General features: G+C 42.7%; 1 protein-coding gene across 2 annotated transcripts in view; it reads right to left on the bottom strand.

Annotated features, from left to right (window-relative positions):
* The window catches only part of pear1 (platelet endothelial aggregation receptor 1), a 54,500-nt gene that overhangs the window by 15,403 nt on the left and 20,014 nt on the right, over positions 1-19,083 (bottom strand). For both annotated transcript variants that reach the window (XM_015949716.3, XM_015949717.3), the window contains exons 2-6: positions 10,445-10,555; positions 9,680-9,781; positions 9,502-9,602; positions 4,742-4,834; positions 1,582-1,828 (exon numbers count right to left, since the gene is read on the bottom strand). In XM_015949716.3, coding sequence (XP_015805202.3) covers positions 1,582-1,828; positions 4,742-4,834; positions 9,502-9,602; positions 9,680-9,781; positions 10,445-10,551 — 650 coding nt within the window. In that variant the 5' untranslated portion in view covers positions 10,552-10,555. The remainder of the gene's footprint in view (positions 1-1,581; positions 1,829-4,741; positions 4,835-9,501; positions 9,603-9,679; positions 9,782-10,444; positions 10,556-19,083) is intronic.

Raw genomic sequence — 19,083 nt, 5'->3', positions numbered from 1 at the left:
CAGGAAGAGGAACCATAACCCAATCCAAGATGGCCACCACAGCTAATCAACTTTAGTGAACACAGAAATAGCTCAGACTTTCCCCTCCAGTGTGTGACTAATATTTTCTTCTTGGTTTAGCGCAGAAGCTGCTGCAGAAACATACAGACACAAACCTGAGGTTAGGTGCAAAGGAAACGGACGCAAGCCGTTTAAATGTTCTCCAGCGGCTGTTCTTCTAAAAGCCTTTTTTTGATGACCTGTTATTAGGTTTAATGCCACATAACAGGATTAAATCACTAAACTGGTTTCTACAGTCCATATGGTTGTTTATGCAGAACACGGACCTCCTAAATGTTCCTCCTGTTTGCAGCAGATCATTAAAGGACATTTCTGTGTCAGGGGATGTGGAAAGTCTGTTGGAATTTCATCTGAATTAAATACAAGTGATGGTCCAAAAACTTAAGCAAGCATAACCGACTCTAGCTCTGATGTTCAGCTAAAATGTTAAAAGCTGAGAAACAAACAGTCAACATATATTAGATTTAACCAAAATAACTAGAAATCCATCAGTTCTCGACATTAGACAAGATGTACATCTCTGCTATAAAGGATGGGACAGAATAAACAAAGGGGAATCTGTTCTGGACCAGAAAGATCAGAGGTTTCTTGGCCTGGATGACTTCTCTTCACACGCTGGAGGTAAAATGGAAATGTTACCACTAAAAAAACGACTCATCCTGGAGCTTCATGAGCTTTTAATCACCACAGCAGGTCCTTGGTCTTCTTGCGCAGCTGAAAGTGAAATGCTGAGCTTCTTTTCTGTGTCGTTGGGGAGAGTTTTTGTAGTTTACCCATCCTCAGGGGCAGTTTAAAATCAGAGTGTAACGGATGAATCACGGCCCACGGCTCAGACCCTCAGGGTGTCTTTTCCATCTCCAAATTGAGCGGCAGCAACTCATAAAAGGCTCTTTTCTAACATTCCTACTGAGAAAACACAGATACTAAAGCGAGGCGTAATGAAGCTTGAATCAAGTGTCTCCCAACAGGAATATTCAACAAAACAAAAAGACGTTGGTGAACAAATCAGGGCTGGGCTGATTCGAAGAAGTGATGGTAACACTAACAAAGGACATTTCACTCTGAGGATCCACGACGTTGCTTTTCTTCTCTCTGATCAAACATCTACAAATTACATCTGTAGCAGCTTGACACCTTTAAATCAAAACAAGGAGAGAAAAGAGATGCAGAATCTGAGGGCTGGAAGCCCCGCCCACTCATCTGCACACAGCCATGACCGTAACAGAATACAAATGAACATTTAATAAAATACTTTAAAACAAAGTTGCAAAAACCACCAGAAAATAATTTGCTTTTTTTCTTTGTTAGAAAAAAGTTTATTCACATGGCGGGGGCGGAGCTTAAACATTTTACCAGCTTTAGCCACAAGGGGTTGTTTTGCATTATTTTAGTTTCAACTCCTGCATCTAGTTTTAATGTAAGTGAATGAAACATAAAAAAATATGAAAATATTTTGCTGTGTTTACTGAATCTGGGATGTAGCCGTTGTAATAATGTGTGTCATTTTTTCATTATACTTACAAAGTTCCGGTGAACCCCTCCTGACACGTGCACTCTCCAGTCGCTGCATCGCAGGTCGCTCCATTTTTGCATTTGCACGTCTGCTTGCAGCCCTTCCCGAACGTTCCCGCTGGACAGGAGTCCTCACAGAAGCGTCCGATGAAGCCCCACAGACAGTGACACGCTCCGCTGAGTGGGTCACACAAAGCTCCGTTCTCACATTTACAGTCCCTGAGGCAGTCCGGGCCCCAGTGTCGGTCATCACAGGCTGGAAGAGAAACAGTAGAACTCAGCGTCTTTTAAATGACCCCTGACCTTTTTACTCAGGGAGTGAGTGTCTGGCTCAGGTGGGGGAGTTTCTGGTGTTTTGTTTCTGAGTGATGGCAGATGTACGGAGACGAGGACCAGCAGACTGGATCTTCATCAGGAAGAATGAGGGCGCCATTGCGGAGTGAACCATTGTCCCAGGATGAATCTGACCTGAAAGACCCAGATCCTGGATCCGAGCAGCTGAAAAGAGATTCCTCTGTAGGACCATCAAGCACATCCAGGAGGACTCAGTAGAGCCACTGCTCCTCCTCATCCAAAGGATGTGGATTTGATGAGATAGCCTCTGTAAGTTTACCCGACTCGGACCCAGAGATCCTCTCAGGTCTGGAAACACCTTAGGACAGGGGTTTTAGTTGTTTCCCTGCTCCAACACATTTGACTCACCTGTTCAGAAGATCATCAAGCTCTGGAGAAGCCTGTTAATCACCTGCTTATTAAAATCAGGTGTGATGAGGCGGGGAAACAACTAAAACACGTTGGATACCGGCTGTCAGGGAAGGGAGTTGAATTCCTCCTATAAGCAGGTCTCCTCGACCTGTTCCCATCCACAGCCCGACCTCGGAGAGAGTTTAACCCTTTTAATCAAGTTTTTCACAGAGTATTAATAAATATAGTCAAATATAAACCCAGTGTGACTCAGAGCTTCTGCTGCCCATGGATCTGCCTCTAAGTCTGCCCCCGAGCCCGGGGCATCATGTTACCTGGAAATGAATGCAACAAGGCAGGGTGATTTCCACGGAGATCAGAGGATTCATCGTTGTTATCCCAGACTGGTTCAGGGGGTCAGTGAGAGTGTGGAGATTCACACAAGGTTTGGGTTTCTGTTCAGGAGGAAATGATCTCAGATGGGTCACAGATCTTATTTACGTGACTTCTCTGAGACTTCAGTCGGACTGCCGCTCAGCGATCAAAACGACGACAGAGACGACATGATGTAGGAGCTTAAGTCCGTCAAGGAAAAGACGACTTCAGCTGTGAGTCACGTTTATTTTATTATATTTTATTTTTATGTCTCAGATGACTATGGACCAAACGTCTGAGCTGCAGCACCTCCAGGATCTCCTGAACAGGACCAAATTAGGCGGCGCTGCCACAGCCTGCAGTGTTTATTACTCTAACTCGGACCAGAACTGGATCTGTTTGGAGGAATCACAGCTTCACTTGTTCTCTGTGTGGGCACTGGAGAAAGGTTCTGTCGGACCGTGTCACGATGAGTAATGAGGATCTCAGCTGGAGCAGCGATGGTGTTTATACAGGGGAGGGGGGTGTTACCGAAGAGTCCAACCAGGAACCCAAACAGGAGAGAGAAAGTCACAGAAATCTGATCCTGATGCGCTTTTCAAACCAGCTTATTTATAAGGACTTTAGGTCTAAATACCTTGATCTGGATGGTAGACCAGACCGTGTGACCTTTGACTTGACCACTCATGTTTATGTGCTGCAGCTGTGATGGTGCTAATAGAGGAAGTCAGGGGTTTTTAGGACAAACCGTTGTTTAATTTAATTAAAAATACAGAGTAGGTGGAGATCAGAGAGAGTTTTCTTTTGTAAAAATGAGCTCGTAGCTGAAAATAAGAACTTCTGTTGATGGCAAGAAGAAAAAAGCTTTGACTTTTGAATTGTTTTCTCATGAACCAATTTTTCTTTATGGGTTTATGGAATCTACCTGAGCAACAGGTAACCATAGTTCGTCTCTAAGCAGTTCTTTTTTTCCCATCTAATGACTCTTTATCATCTAACAGATGCTTCTTCAGCTCAGGGCTTTTGCAGATCTATTTAAAGAGTTTTTAATGACTGCTGCTGAATGGCTGAATGTGAACTACTTTAAGAGTTAAAACAACTATCGGGTTCATGCATCAGAGCTGGGAATGCTTTAGAGGAATTTTCTCTGATATGATGGGAAAATTCTTCTTTCCCCTTGTGTGTTTAGTCCAGGCTGGAGTTTGGAGTTCAGGCCAAAGTCCACATAATCAAAAATGAATTTATTTTTAGGTTTCGGGGTCTGAAACGTGGTAGACGTGAGGATTAAAACGTTGTCGCATGGCATTTGAGAGGAGCGTCCATCTTTGAGTCGTTCTCCATATTCTTGAATAAACGGTCCAAAAGTGTTCAGGGTGAACACATAAGGCCTCTCTCCTCTACCCTGCAGATAGCTCAACACAAAGGCATCCAGGAAGTGAAGGATCGAATTCAGCCGAGAGAAGGCTCCACTAAAGCGACGCAATGGAGACAAACGAGAAAAAGCTCCAAGAGAAAAGAGCAAAACTAAGTTAATTCATGTGAAGTTTAAAAATGCAGCGTAAGACGAGACGTTCTTGAGAAAACGGTGGGGTCACATTTTCCATTTCCCCTTCCCATCCCCATTCCCGCTGAAGTTAATTTGAGACCTTGGCAGAAGAATGAAGGAAAATGGAGGAGGGAGGCTGTGTACCGTGGACCCAGCTGATCGAACAGAACCAGGGAGGGGGGTGGAGGTAGTGGAAACATCATCCTTCAGACTGCGTGGCTCTGGATCAGATTCTGAGTTTAGACCAAATGGAGGACTGTCATAAAACCGGTTCTGATCCGAGTCCATGACTGTTTTACTGCCTTCTGCTGAGAGAACACTTCAGTTTGCAGTTATTAAACTTCTTCACTAAAGGAACCCAATCAGAGAAAGTTCTGCAGCCCTTCTGGACCATCAGACCGGCTACTGAAGCTGTTGAGGTGATCTATTCATGCAAAGATCTAACAGCCACCACAGTTTCCTATCGTTTTTAGAAAGATAAAAGGTTTAGGAGCTGCATAGATGAGAGGAGCAGGAGGAAAACTCAAAGAATCATCTCGGAGAGTAAAAAAAGCAACAACCTACCGCTGGAGCAATCAACGCCTCTCCATCCTCTCTCACACTGGCACCGATCTGGAGCGACGCAGCGGCCGTGCACACACTCGCTGGTACAGTGAGCTGGTGAAGAAAATCAGAAAGAACCTGTTTGTGATCAGAGAGGCAGACTGCAGCTTGCATTAGATTACAGACTAATGGATGACAGCAAATGTGTCAATAGGAAAGAAGAATGGGATAAAGAGCCAGCTGGTCCATATTTACAGGAGCTTTACACAAACTTCCTGAAGTGTGCAGGATTAAAGGCCTTCTGCTTTTAAAAATGATCTTCTGTAGATTTTCTGAACTGATTTGAAGCATCTCACAAACATAAAAGCAGAACTTTTCTCTGATGAAAGGGATCTGTTTACATAAACTCAGAATGAAAGTGCTGAAACATGTTTTTCTGAGTTAATTAAAAGATCGGTTTGATTTCTGATGTTTTCATCATCATCATCTCTCTGTGTGAAATTCCAGCTGGATTAACTCAATGTGCTTTATTTTGTGTTTCCAGCCTTTTTAATTTCTAGGAGTGGATGATAGAAATAATAAAAACATCTATCCAGCGGAGTCATCCCGTCAGCAGCAGCGATGGAGCTCGACAGCTGAAAGGCCTTTAGATTCCATTCATTCCATCCAGCAGCTTCCTCGTAAACATCAGAACACATTCTGGTACAAATTCAGACATTTATGACGAAAGCCAATCATCTCTTGATATTTAGTTACTGAGGAGATTTTTATTGAAAACAGATTTTGTTTCCATTGAAACACAATAAACACCGGTCGGACCGATTCTCCTCTTCCCTCGACGGCGTTTGGATTCAGCATGCCATCAGATGAAAGAGGCAAGCATGATTGTAGGTAATTATGGGATAATTAAAAGCCCCACACTGAGGAGAAAGCAGCTTTTGAGAGAAGATGACATGCTGGTGGGAGAAACGACAGACTTTAAACAGAGTTGGGTGAAACAGACCTTTTGTGTTTGCTGATAAAAAGTAAACTCGTATTTAAAGAGACGTCCTGCGGCTGTTTAAGGAGACTCAAACCAGCAACCATAAATAGTCATTATCTGAGCAGAACGGAGAGCATTTGTCTTCAGAAGGTCACTTCTGTGACTGCAGAGAACAGGAACCTTGTTATTACCGTCCAGCATCTCTGGGGAGGTTTGTGAAGGTAGAACGTCGCCGCAGCTAAAACAGAAACGCTTCAGTTCTCTCTCAGTCTTAAACTGAAACAATCTGTTTCTAGAAAACTGACATGAAACAAATGAAGTGTAACAATAAGGATTTATTTCTGTACTGATATTTAAAACTGATAAACTGGCATAGGTAGGAGGAATCAGGATCTTTCATGTCTTGTATTAGAGATAAACCATTGACTATGTTGAAGGCGAAGGTCGAAGGTCGCGCTGGATAGCTACAAACTCTCTCGGCTCTCCGCACCCCCACCCACCACTTGTGGATTTATGTTGTGATTACCTGAATATGTGCTTTTATGTTGAGGTGTTTATTTCCTGCTAGCCTAACTTTGTGTCTTGATGGGGGGTGTCAGAGTGGTTGTACATGTTTTTGTCCATCATCCCTCCTCATCCTCATGTCATCCTTTTCTTCATCTGCAAAATGGGAGCGCTATGATAGATGCATGCTCACAGTCAACCATTTTCCAGGGCAGCTGTGGCCACATTTTAGCTCATCACCACCAAGGTGTGAATGTGTGTGTGCACGGATGAATGACTGATTGTGTTGTAAAGTTACTTGGGCAGTTCTAGGACTCTAGAACAGTCCGCAAATGGCGCCCTCTCTTTGTGGCCCCCAAACCCCATGCGCACCGCACCCCCACCCCCGACGGCCGACCGGGAGGTTTAGGATAGAGCTGAGGAAAATAATCAAATAATCAATGCATGAGATGCGGGCTAAACGGTTTAGCATCATAGAAGAGTACCATAATCAGTTATAGTGGAATGTAGTTGTGTTATTTTAACGGCGGCAGCGCAGCATCCACATCTGTCAGAGCGGTGTTCTCCACATTTACCGGGTAGGAAACTTTGATCTGCCTTTATGTGGTACTGCAGGGCTGAGTGCTGGAGTTATAACCTGAAACCGAACCAGAACCGAATCAGCCCGACCGGTTCTGTTGGATTTGGGCCATAAATTATGTTAATTGAGCGGGTTGTCGCGCGGCACGCTCCACTCGCTGGATCAGCGACTGAGAGAGAGAGGGAGATTGTCTGCTCACACAAGAGAGAGGATCGGAGGACGCTCCTCCAAACACGCGTTATTATTTTCATAATTTCATTATTGTTTCTCTTGGAAGCGCTCAGTCAGACCGAGTGCTGTGATGTCAGGAGATCCGGTCTTGGGGAGGGGGCGGGGTGAGTGACGGCGGCTGCAGCATAATCATCCGTCTCTTTTATTTAGGGACACGGAGAAGTTAAAAGGAGAGAGAAATAGAAGATAGAAGTTCTTGTTCCACTTTATTCTTTTGTTTCATGAAGATAAACTGATGTTAAATTCAGCTTAAAGAGAAACTGGGAGGAAGCTTAGGTTCATTTTAAGTTACAGGAGGTCTTGTCTCCTATCTGCTCCTCCAGAGACAGCATGGACATGAGGGCTACATGGTGAGGGTCCCACAGGACAGGTTAGTGCAGTCACACAGCCGAGCTGGAGGGGGACAGGTGTTGTCCTGCTTTATATTGCAAGCTTGTGTGTTATGTGTGTTATGTGCATTACAGCCAGCAATCCAAAAAGCAGCAACAGGATGAGGGGGAAAATGTAATTTTTGTCACTTTCGCGTTGGCTTTACTTTTGGCAGGTGGAGTTTTCCCTATGAGATGTAAACATGTTTTCATTTCTCCGACCATTTTGCTCCACAAAATGTTCACTCATTCACTGCAAAGAGCACTATTTCACACAATCATGACTCAAGGAAAAAGTGCACTCTATAGCAGGGGCGGCGTTAGGCCCGGCTACTTGGGCTGAAGCCCCGGATGTTTCATGAAAAGCCCCGGATCTAAATCGCAGAAGTAACATGCAGTACCAAAGTCCAACAGAGAGGGAGCAGCTGGCAGTAGTTTGTATACAGCCTGCCTGAGCCTCTACCACTGAAGAAGAAGCCCTTCAGCAGCCGGCTTCTTCTACACTCTCTGCCTGAAATGCATGAGTGAAGATGGACATAAGGACGTTTTTTAGACCAAAAGTACGGCGACAGAACCCCAGCTTTGATGAGACTGGTGTTGACTCAGGTTTGTGAGTCTTATTTGAAAATATTTGTTGTGCTGCTGGTTTGCCTAAAGTTAGCTTACTATCAAGTAAAGTTGTTGGCGAAAGAAAGGGAATATTTACTATCATCTCACACTAAACACTAACAGGAACAATACTCTGCCCTGAAAATGCTTAATATGTAGCTTCAGATTAAAAATTATGTGGTACAAGACATATTTGATGTTGACTAGTGTGTGTCACGTGTGTGTGTGTGCGCGCGCGCGTGTGTGTGTGCGTGTGTTAAGCCCCGGATGTTCTTCAGTCCTTAATCCGCCCCTGCTCTACAGTGAACAAGAAAACATTTAAACAGATCAAATTATCACCAGTTCTAATATATAAGTCAGATTTTATCCTGAGCTGCACAAAAACTTGAGACTGAACAGATGTTTAGCTGACAAAACAGAAGAGACCTAATTTATGTGAAATCATAAAACTCAAATACATTTGATATATTTGGGTTTAAAATTCCAACCTTTTTCTACAAGTAGCTTGAGAAGCTCACGTGGTGATCAAACCCATAATTTGGGTGATTTATGTTCCACATGCTGCTCATATTTACTCTGAAAAAAAGAGGAGAAAAACTACTTTCTAAGAAAAAGCGATGCTGTGAATAAACGAGGAGCTGTTAGAAACCACAGCCGTTATGAGCGTCTCGCTGTCGCAGCTGATTACTGAGGAGGTTTCAGAAGCTCGTCTTTAGTAGACTGACCTGAAAACCCATCAAGGTTAGAAAAAATGAAAAAAAAATGAATGAAGTAATTCTTTTGCATTTGTCTAAAAACTGTCACCAACATTTTAGATCAAAAGCAAACTTCTCAGTGGCCTAGTGGTGTGAGTGTCCACCCTTAGACTGGGAGATCGTGGGTTCAAATCCACAATCAGGTTAAACCCAAGACTTTACAAATGGGACCCAGTGCCTCCTCACTTTACACTCAGCATTAAGAAATTGGATTGGGGGATTAGACTACCAAATAGTTCTTGAGCGACCATGCTACAGCTCACTGCTCTCCACAGGAATGGACCAAATGCGGAGATGTAACGATGACTAATGGGACGCCCCACTTGCTCACTTCCCTCGGTCCTCCATTCATTACACACTTCTGTTTTAATAACAGAACACCACTGGTGTGAGAGGTTCTCCACTCAATAATATCAGAGAAGGAGAAACAGCCGGCTGCTACCACTTCAACTTCAGGACAAACTACCAGAGTCCCACAAAGACAAACACCATTTGAAGTCATGGACAACAAAAGACATTTGGACGTAGAAATGGTGACTGGATGTTGAATCTGTTGGCGGTGTGGGACCAGTGAAGATACTAGCCTGGCCTGCCAGACTCGTCCTCTGTTTAATTTTGCACAGAGAATGAGTCTGGCAACTCACAGGCAGAGAGGCACTTGAGGGGCGGGACTAGGAAGCTCAAAAATTACCAATCAGAAAAAAGAAGGAAATGATTCCTGTGCTGCACATGGGCACTACAGAGCTACTCACGGGCACATTTGTCTCCACTCTCGTAGTAACCGGGACAGCACTGGTACCTCCTGCGATATTCAGTCTTCACCGCTTGCCTGTACGCTGTTTTGTAGGTGATCCTAAAAGATTTACACAACCAAAGACCTTTTAAAACCTGGAAAACAGGATGTCTGTGACAGGAAGTGAGCGCCGCTACCTGTGGCGTGTGCATCTGTAGGACGTCCGAGGGTCCGAACACGGCTCCTCCGTTGCTTGGTCATAGGGATGAGAGTAGGACTCTTTAACTGAGGTGGTGTAGCTGAAAACAATAACATGGAATATTCAGAGTAGTAGGACCAAATCAATCTATGTGGGTTATTTTGATCCTTTCTGGCTCTTTGTTATTGATTAAACAGTATCTGCACCATTAAGATGCAGTTCAGTGACACTTTAAAACGCCATTTTCTTGTTTTTTTAAAATCTTGTGAGAAAAATGCTTTCCTAAACGTCCCACAGGGTGAAATTTAATCCTGAGACTTCTGTGCAACCAGGAGAAACATCTGAACATCTGTTTCCTACATCAGGTGGAGACCATTCCCAGATGCATGATGCCAAATGAATCTGATGAGTCATGTTTGTGGTTTTGAAAGGTATGAGTCAGCAGCTTTTTAGGCCCTGAGTTCATAAAACTGTTAAAAATGTGATAAAAAAGACAAGCTTTGCTTGAACGCTCTTGTTAGTCACACTACTCAGGCATTATGGGTAATTCTGCAACTCTTAAATGATCTTATTCTGTTTTGAAAATTTTGTGACATAAATTTGACCTTAGATGAGTTAGAATGGAAAAATTACACATTGTGAGATGGATACCTCACAGGCCTGCAGGCCTGCCTGCCGACCCTCCTGAATCATCAACACAGACGGAGCTCCAGAGAGTAACACACTAGAACCAGAACAGCATTGTTTGCTTCTAAGGCCTCACCTCTCCCACAGGCTGCACACATTGGGGTCTCTCGGGTCCAGAGAGCAGCTCAGACCGATCAGGAAGCCAAAAAGCTGCAGGACAGCAGGGCGGTACAGGGTCTGCATGGTCCTGGGGGGGGCAAAAAGAGTTATGGACAACCGTTTCCAGCATGCACAGCACAGGGTCACATCAAACTCTTATTGTTTTACCAGATCATACTTGGCTCCAAGCTCAGGATTTATTAATCTAACCTATGTCTTTAACTATAAAACAGACTGCAACTTTATTTCTGAGGGATCTGATGCAAACAAAGGGTGGAAAATATCATTCAACTGGTGATTCACTTTAATTGTTTGGGTTTAATCTCCTACAATTAAGAATTCCCAGTTTGTTGGAAGGTTTCAGTAATAACTGGGTCTGTTTACCAACAATCCAACCTGCAGTAAAGATGTACCCTCTGACAATAAAAGAGTTCATTAGACGCCCTGTTGAAATGAGGCGAAGCGCCAGAACCAAGCGGAACGCTGTCTGCTTCCCGCTGAGCTCCACACTGTCTCGACAGAACATGAAACCCAACATCAGTAGACGTCCTGACAGCAGGCAGCACAGCTTCAGCACAAAGACCATCCGAGACCACAAGAAAGGATCGGCCAGGAGGAACGCAACTCCCAACTTCATCCTCGGGCTCATCTATCAGAACGCAGGAGCTCCACACGCCGCTGCTGTCCCCGTTCAAACTGCAGCAACATCTGGATCTGATCACAGGAGCAGCCAACCACAGCGTCCCGGCTCAGGGACTCCGTCGGGCTCTCAGGGAGCAGCAGGGAGGAAACGCTGTGCATCATTGTAACCCCCCCCCCCCCCCCAAACCCAGCAGAAGTTTAACAGTCTGATAAAAGAGTTGTGGGAATGAAATTATGTTGATACGATCTCCTCTGACAGAACCGTGGGTCGTGGAAGGATCGCTGATCTGATGACACCTTAGCCTGAATACGGATCAATGCAGTCATTTAAACCCGTCTCAGATAAAGTATCATTGCTTGGGTCCCAGTTTGAGGCTTTAATCTCCAAAAATGAATCGTTTCATGGATTTTGTATTTTTAAAAACAAACTTTGAAATGTGATAAATTTATCTGAACTTTTTCTCATATTTAAAAAAAAAGCACAAATTGAATCACATTTTATACCTCCATTCACTTTGTAGGAGTTAAGTAATTCCAAACAAACACACATGCTTAAGCATTTCTGCATGCACAAGTTCAGATTTCTTTATAAAAATATTTCAGTTGACAATTTGTCTACAAGCTTTCTGTTTTCATCACATATTAAATGACACAAGTTTTAAATCCTGGTCACAAAAATTGCAAACAGTGGTGCGCCCCAAGGGGTGGCTAGGGGAGCCCATGGCCCCTCCCTGGAAAATTACTGGCCACCCTCAATTAATCAATTAGATATAAATGAAAACACAATAAAATAAACAATAAGTAAATAAGTCAGAATTAAAAAGCGTATTTACTGCTGCTCACCATTTTCTAAATGTTCAAAAAGAAGTGTAAATATAAATATTTAGTTTTGGTAAATGCTTTTTGTTAAAAACAACAAAGCAAAATAAGCTATACATTACTAAACGATAAATGTAATGCACCTTAAGATTTTCCCTGCCCCCATGAAATTCTTCTAGGAGCACCACTGAGTGCAAAATTAAAGTTTAAAACTTGGGTTGAATAGATGATTTTTATATTTGCTTTCATCACTAAAACTCATAATCCTTAGTTTATGCTATTTTTGCATTGATTGGTGGTGACTAGAGACAAAATCAGGAGAAATCTAGACAATTTGAAGTTGGAATTAGGCCTAAATTAAGCGTTCCACACCTTTGCAACATTTTTTTCTCTTTGCAGGTCACATAGGACATAACTGTAACACCAACATGACCTCTGACCCTTGATTTGTCTTTTCACCGCTATATCATCTCCATTCGAATTTGTGAGATGAGTCTGAGGAGTGTCTACTGGTTCTTCTTCTGGTTTCAGGTGAAATCTGACACTAAGGCTCCCTGTCTGTCTGTGTTTGAGTTCTGACTCCTTCATTTTGTGGTAAAGAAAAACATTTTCCTTCACTTTTCGTGCATTTTTACATTTAAAGTCCCCGTATTTGGGAAGCCATGGAAAATGTTACTGAAATAAAAAGATTTGCTGGCAGCTTGATGAATAATATGTGTTCTGAGCCAAGGTCAGTGGTTTAATTCCCATCAAAGAGAAATGTGCAGAGTGTTCTTTACAGGCCTTAGAGAAGACACTGAGCACAACAAAAACACTAATGGCTCTGAAACATTGTGAAAACCTGAAGAACCATCTGGTTCAAACCCAGCACTGACAGGTAGGCTGATCACACCTGGTGGTAAAATGAGTTCTGACAGTTGGAAATCAATCCCAAATAACAGTCTCCAGGGATCTTCTAAAAACCTCTGGAAATGTCCACGAGGGTTCTGAATTTTGCTTATTTGCGGCAGGAATTTTGAACTAAAAATCCACTGAGCAAACATCTGGAAAGAATCAGAGTTATCAGGAGCGTCTGCAATGCCGCTGAATCTCTAGTAAGTCATTAAGAGCAAAAATGTGAAACTGGGAATAAAATGGAGGTAAATCACAGACAAAATGAGATGCAAATTAAACATTTTGTGACCAAACAGACACAAAAATCTGCACAACTTAAAATGTGCACTCTTCCTGCAACATTAAGCTCCGCCCATCTGTTGGAACATCAGCCACACCTTTGTCACCATGTAAACATTTTATTTTTTGTTGTAATTTCATGTTTGTAACTGGTTTCCATCAGCTGCAGCCCAGTAAGTGAGACCATGACTTTACTGTTCAGACCTGATTAACCTGAGCTGCCCTATAACCAGCTGCATCGCTTCAAAAGGCAGAAGTTTGAGAGAATGAGAAGAAAATGGATAAAAATGAAGTTCCTGTTTCTGATAAACCTCTTTTCGCTCCCCACCTACCCGTCGTCAGGAGGGAATTCACTCTCTGGCACAAACACCCAACCCATCTTTGCCACAAAAACAACATTTTATAAGAACAGACATGTGGCTTTTATTAAGAGGACTCAACAAGTCATCAAGCGCCACTGAATTGGACTGGGGGTAAATACTTTTCATTACCTTCTCCCAGTTTTAATTGAGCTTCATTAAAGAAAGGCTTCAAACCGCACGGGGATTCTTAAATGCTGAGAAAGAGCCTAATGAGTGCAGATGGAGTTGTTTTGAAGTCAGCTGGTGTTTGCGTTACATGTTTGGGTTCCCTACAGACGGGGTGGGGGGGCAGGTGGACGTCTAGGACTCCAGGTGGTCCCATCATCAGCTGGAAATCCTCGCCGATAGGTGTTTAGGTTAAATAAGAAGGAACTAGTTCTGATCCTGACCTCTGACACTCAGAAGAGTGAACCTTTGTCTCCTTCGGGTCTTTTCCAAACTGCAGTTTGGCTGCAGCAGGAAGCCTAAACAGCACCAAGTCTCACCAGAGCTTTTCCACCCTACATGATGCACAGAATGTGGACCGAGATCAGTAAAAATACTTAACTGTACTGGTTATGCAACGTGTAGAAAAGAGCAGACAATCATTCAGGGCCCTTTGATGTGGCTTCATAAACATGCAGAAAATGGCTAAATAATACACACACATAGACACACACGCACGCACACACACACACACACAGTCTTACATGGACTGTATGGTTTTATGTTTTGGAGACAAATACGTTCCACATGCAGAAACGAGATCAGAGAGAAACTATTTTTAGTATCTGGAGAAATTCACCACGTCGGTGCTGACTCACTGTCAGAGACGGCCCACGTTTACACACACAAACATAGAGCTGCTGCAGAATAAACTTAAAATGGAAACAGAAGCATGTTTTTAATATTTGAATCCTAATCGAGTCCTTTTGTATGGTTTTAATCATCATCCCAGAGGGTTTGAGCCTTTTATTGGAGTTTACAATCAATTTCGTGCTAAGAACACCAGGAAGCAACAATCTGAATATTTCGTTAACTTTGACGTTCAAAGCTTTAGTTGGTTTAATTAAATGTTGTTGCAGTTGGGCAAATACCTCACATCTCCAAAAGAACAACATTTCAGGAAAAGAACAAATAAACTGTGAAGAGTCACAAGTCAGGTGTCTCACTCTTTGAGAAGTTGAATATTACAGCCCAGCTCGTGGGACTACAACATAAAGAGGAGGTGTGGACATGTGGTGTGAATTTACTTTTTATTTTTTATTAAACCCAGTCATTTAAAAAGAATCACTGAAATGAAAAACAACCCAGAGCTCTGAATGAGAGCTCTCTGATCTTTGCAGCATGACCAGGAACGTGTCCCTGAAATGCTTTTAGACAAGCTCATTACCTGCACCCACAGATGCAGCCGCTCAGTGCAATAGGAGCTGCACAACAGCCAGACCACTGAAGGCGCTTATGGGGATGTCCCATGCAGGTAAGCATCCGGTTGCATTGGCACTGCAACATGTTTGTCTGCAGGATGGGTGCATCAATTCTTCCAGGTGGGCGGGCCTCAACAACAGCAGATGGGTGTGTTCATGCATGCAGCAACTGCAGAATGAATGTTCTCAGAGATAAAAGTAATAAATACCAATTCAATTCAGTTAGGTTCATTTATACAGCGCCAAATCCCAACTAGAGTCGTCTCAAGGCACTTTACAGAGTAAACATTCCGGTTATGCCAATTAGTTAAAAATGTCCAATGTGAGGAAACCTTTAAGATCGCATCGAGTCACTGACTTGTGTCAGACTCTACAGCAATTCCATGTAGTGACAGTGGAGAGGAAAACTCCCTTTTAACAGGAAGAAACCTCCAACAGCACCTGGCTCAGTATGAGCAGCCACCTGCCAAAAAACATATCTAAAAATAGATAAAAGGTACATTTATGATAAATGACCCGCACTTGTGCAGCATATCTCTGAGTCAGAGGACTCCAGAGCACTTTACACTACAACGAATCATTCATAAATTCACACACTGGTGGTGATGAGCTACAGTGTAGCCACAGCTGCTCTGGGGTGCACTGACAGAGGCGAGGCTGTCAAACACTGGTGCCACCGGTCCCTCCAACCAAACATTTGGGTTTCACATCGTTAGATAGAGCAGGAGATCTGCTGAGATCCAGAGGGACTGAAAGCACCAGGTCTGTCAGGAAGACTGGTGTGTTTTCAGCATCCCCACCCCAAATAATCCACTCGGTTCGTGTAATCCCATGTCCCAATGTCACACTGAGCTGATCCATGACTGTTTAGGCTTTCTTATCTGATGGAGACGCCACATTTAATCGTTTTCTGGTTCACGGTGTTTGTCTTCCTGTGACTGGTTAATACAAAAGACAGGCAAAAAAAAACCTCAACAACAAGCAATTCTATTGGCTCAAAGTTCTTGGTCTTCTGTGTAAGTATTAGATCGCAAACCCCTCCTATTCTTTGTGTTGGACAGGGATCCAGTGTGCATGTGCCAGTTATAGCGTCAGTCTATGATTGCTTCAACCAAAAGGTTGCGACATTCCAGTTGTGGTAAAAGTGTGACAGGACACTTTTAAACTACACTCAAATGCAGATTATCAAGATTTATAATCTGTAAAATGTATAGATCATTTAGTTTAATTTTCATGTTTTTCTTTTTATATTTTGTGATTCCTGTCTTCTTCTTCTTCCTCTTTCTGTGAGACTGGTGGGGCGGCGCCCCAGCGCCCCCTATGGACGAGCCTCCACTGGTGATAACAAAAATGTGATGTTTTGCTTCTCATTTAAGGTGATTTAGTTGTCCTGGATGACCGAGCATCTGGACCAGCTCTTATATTAAATACAAACTAAAACCCAACTTGTCTCCATTTCCACATCTTCTCACACTGACATGACGGTGAGCTCCCTTTAATGATCTGCTGCAAACAGGAGGAACAATTAGGAAGTGTGTGTTCTGCATAAACACACACACAGAGTGTAGGGACCAGAGACTGAATGCATAATTTAGTGAATTTAATCCTGTTATGTAGCATTACAACTAATAACAGGTTATTAAAGAGGCTTTTTTCTGTAATTCCAGTGAAGAAGAACAGGCACTAGAGGACATTTAAACAGTTTGGGTTAATTTCCTTCGCACCTATCCTCAGATTTGTGTCTCTGTATATTCCTGAAGCAGCTGCAGCTCTAAACCAAGTAGAAAATATTAGTCACACACTGGAGGGGAAAGAAAAATAAACCAGACTGGAGGTGACATTAGCTGGGGTCTAAAGGGGATCAGTGAGACGTAACACCAATGTTCATTCTCTCTGTCAGACTGAAACTTAACTCTCTAAAGGACTGGTTACAGCCTCCATCATGACCTTCATGCAATAACCTAAAACCCTCAAATATCCTTTAAAACCCCCAAAAAGGCACCAAAGAGTCGACATGATGAAAAACCGTCTTGTAAAGCAGGTCTTCAACAGAGTTATGATCCTGCAGCTGTGATGCATCTCAGTCAGACTCAAATGATTCAAACGTCTTTCTTTCATCCTACTTTTTAAAAACAGACATTTTTTACATCACCATCTCATGTGAAAATGATCATAATAAAATCATGAATAAAAACAGGATGACAGCAATGGCAGCTGGTTCTCATCTGGGAGCACTTCAAGGACACTAAACTATCTATATTGTTGTAATGTAAAAGGAAGTATTGTGCTATTAAAGTGATACTAAGCAGTTTTGTCTTGCTTTTAGCACCCCCTAGTGTCCGTTAGTAAAACCAGAATTGAATCTCCTCACTGTGCGTTTGTCCTTTTAACACCTCAATCTAACTGCTGAAATGTTTCCTCAGCCATCGATAGTTTCCACATGAGCGATTCATAACTAAATCAAACAAATCAGCCGTGTTCAGGAAACGTGCTGGAAGCAGACTGCAGTGCCAGGCATGTCAGCCCCATTTTATTTTTTAAGTCCAAAAGGCATTCCAAAGTTGCAAGTGCGGTATTCTGAGGTCTAAGTGACATTTCATTAACCCTGTATAACCCACAACAACCCACTTCAACACTGACAATATATAAACATATAAACATCAGTGCTATGCTAACTTCAGAATAGCATTAGCCTGTGCTACTGCTAACATCCTTGTCGGACCAGAAGAAAACATCAAAGGAGAATGTCAGAGCACACATGTAACATTCCAGGATTTACTGGGAATGTCCAGACTTTGAAGGAATATCAGTTAGATCCACAGCTTGCCTATTGAGTTATCTAGACCCCGATTAAAGCTGAAAACATAGATTCTAGCTCCAGACAGTCATGCAGCCCTCTGGGTAAACCGACCAATCAGCACGTAGCTCATCTAATATTCATGCCTGGCTGAGTGGGCGGGGCAAACCAGTCTTTCTTTTGTAGGGCTTTATTATGGGGTTTAATTAGGACATTTATCAGAGCTCCTGGTCCATTTTGAGTCCTAACAAAGTTTTGTGTGACATTAAGGAGATAAAAGAACAGTTTCCTTTTGTAAAATGAGCCTATCTAAAACCCCATTAACATTTATGAGGCCCTAGTCACCAACTCACAGTAAAGTTAGGCTAGAACAAAGCTACAGAAAACCATCGAGTACACGCTGAGTTTAAGGTTCGCTTCATGAATACAAGCTAGAGTGATCAGGCTCAGGGTGTGTCCCATCTAAAACGGTCCCAGGGAAACAATCATTTCTCTTTTCTCAGTCTTGCTGCTATCGTCCACATCTGACTCTTTCCACCTTTTAAATTAAATCTGAACATTCATGCAGTTTAGATTTGAATGTTTAGTTTTACTAGCAGTTTATTTATGAATGTTTTTGCAACACAAAAGACTCAATTCTGCTGATATTTTCAGAATAAAATCATACTTGATTGGGAACAAAGGTTTGTTAAAGTGAATAAATGTTTTCCTGAACGCTGTCACAAAGCGTCCAAAAAACATCTCAAAGCTACAAATCAGAATCAATGTTTTCTGTATTTTTACTTCTTGGATTATTGTTTCAAAATAAGACACAACTGACCAAAACATCAGCACACAGCTGGACACAGGGAGTGATTTAATCAGGCGATCGTTCCTGCAGCGGCGGTTAAACACCATTAAAGAGCCATTAAAGCAGCAAGAAAACAGAAATGAGTGATTACTGCTCTTATATCAGAGTTTATTCCAGGAGTTCAAACAGAACAGGCTCTAACAGGAGTGGATGGTTTACAGCAGACCCTTAAAGAGGCCCACTAAAAAAAGATCGCTGTCAGAAAATCCTTGTGGAGACAAAAGAGACCAATCTCTGACAGAAAAGAGTTCGACTGTTTCCTGACAACACACTGGTCACGCTGCACATGATTAAAGCTCAGATTTGCACCATTACACTTAAAAGCTGTGGTGCATCTGATAGCTTTAAGGAGGTTTGAATAACCACGAGCTGATTGGGACCATCAAGGATCTCCTCAAGTGTTTCCTCCACAGGAGACGACAGACGGAGGCTTACATAAACAAAACACACTTCGGCTCAGATTTTAAAAAGTACTGCAGAGCAGAAACTGGATTCAATTCCTTCATGTGACACATCAACCACAGCCCCCACCCCCACATTATACCAGAGTAACTCAACATAAATCTC

Source organism: Nothobranchius furzeri, chromosome 5 (genome assembly GCF_043380555.1).
Source record: "Nothobranchius furzeri strain GRZ-AD chromosome 5, NfurGRZ-RIMD1, whole genome shotgun sequence".
Classification (NCBI taxonomy): domain Eukaryota; kingdom Metazoa; phylum Chordata; class Actinopteri; order Cyprinodontiformes; family Nothobranchiidae; genus Nothobranchius; species Nothobranchius furzeri.
Note: the sequence above shows the minus strand (reverse complement) of the source record. Positions and strands in the feature narration are given on the sequence as shown.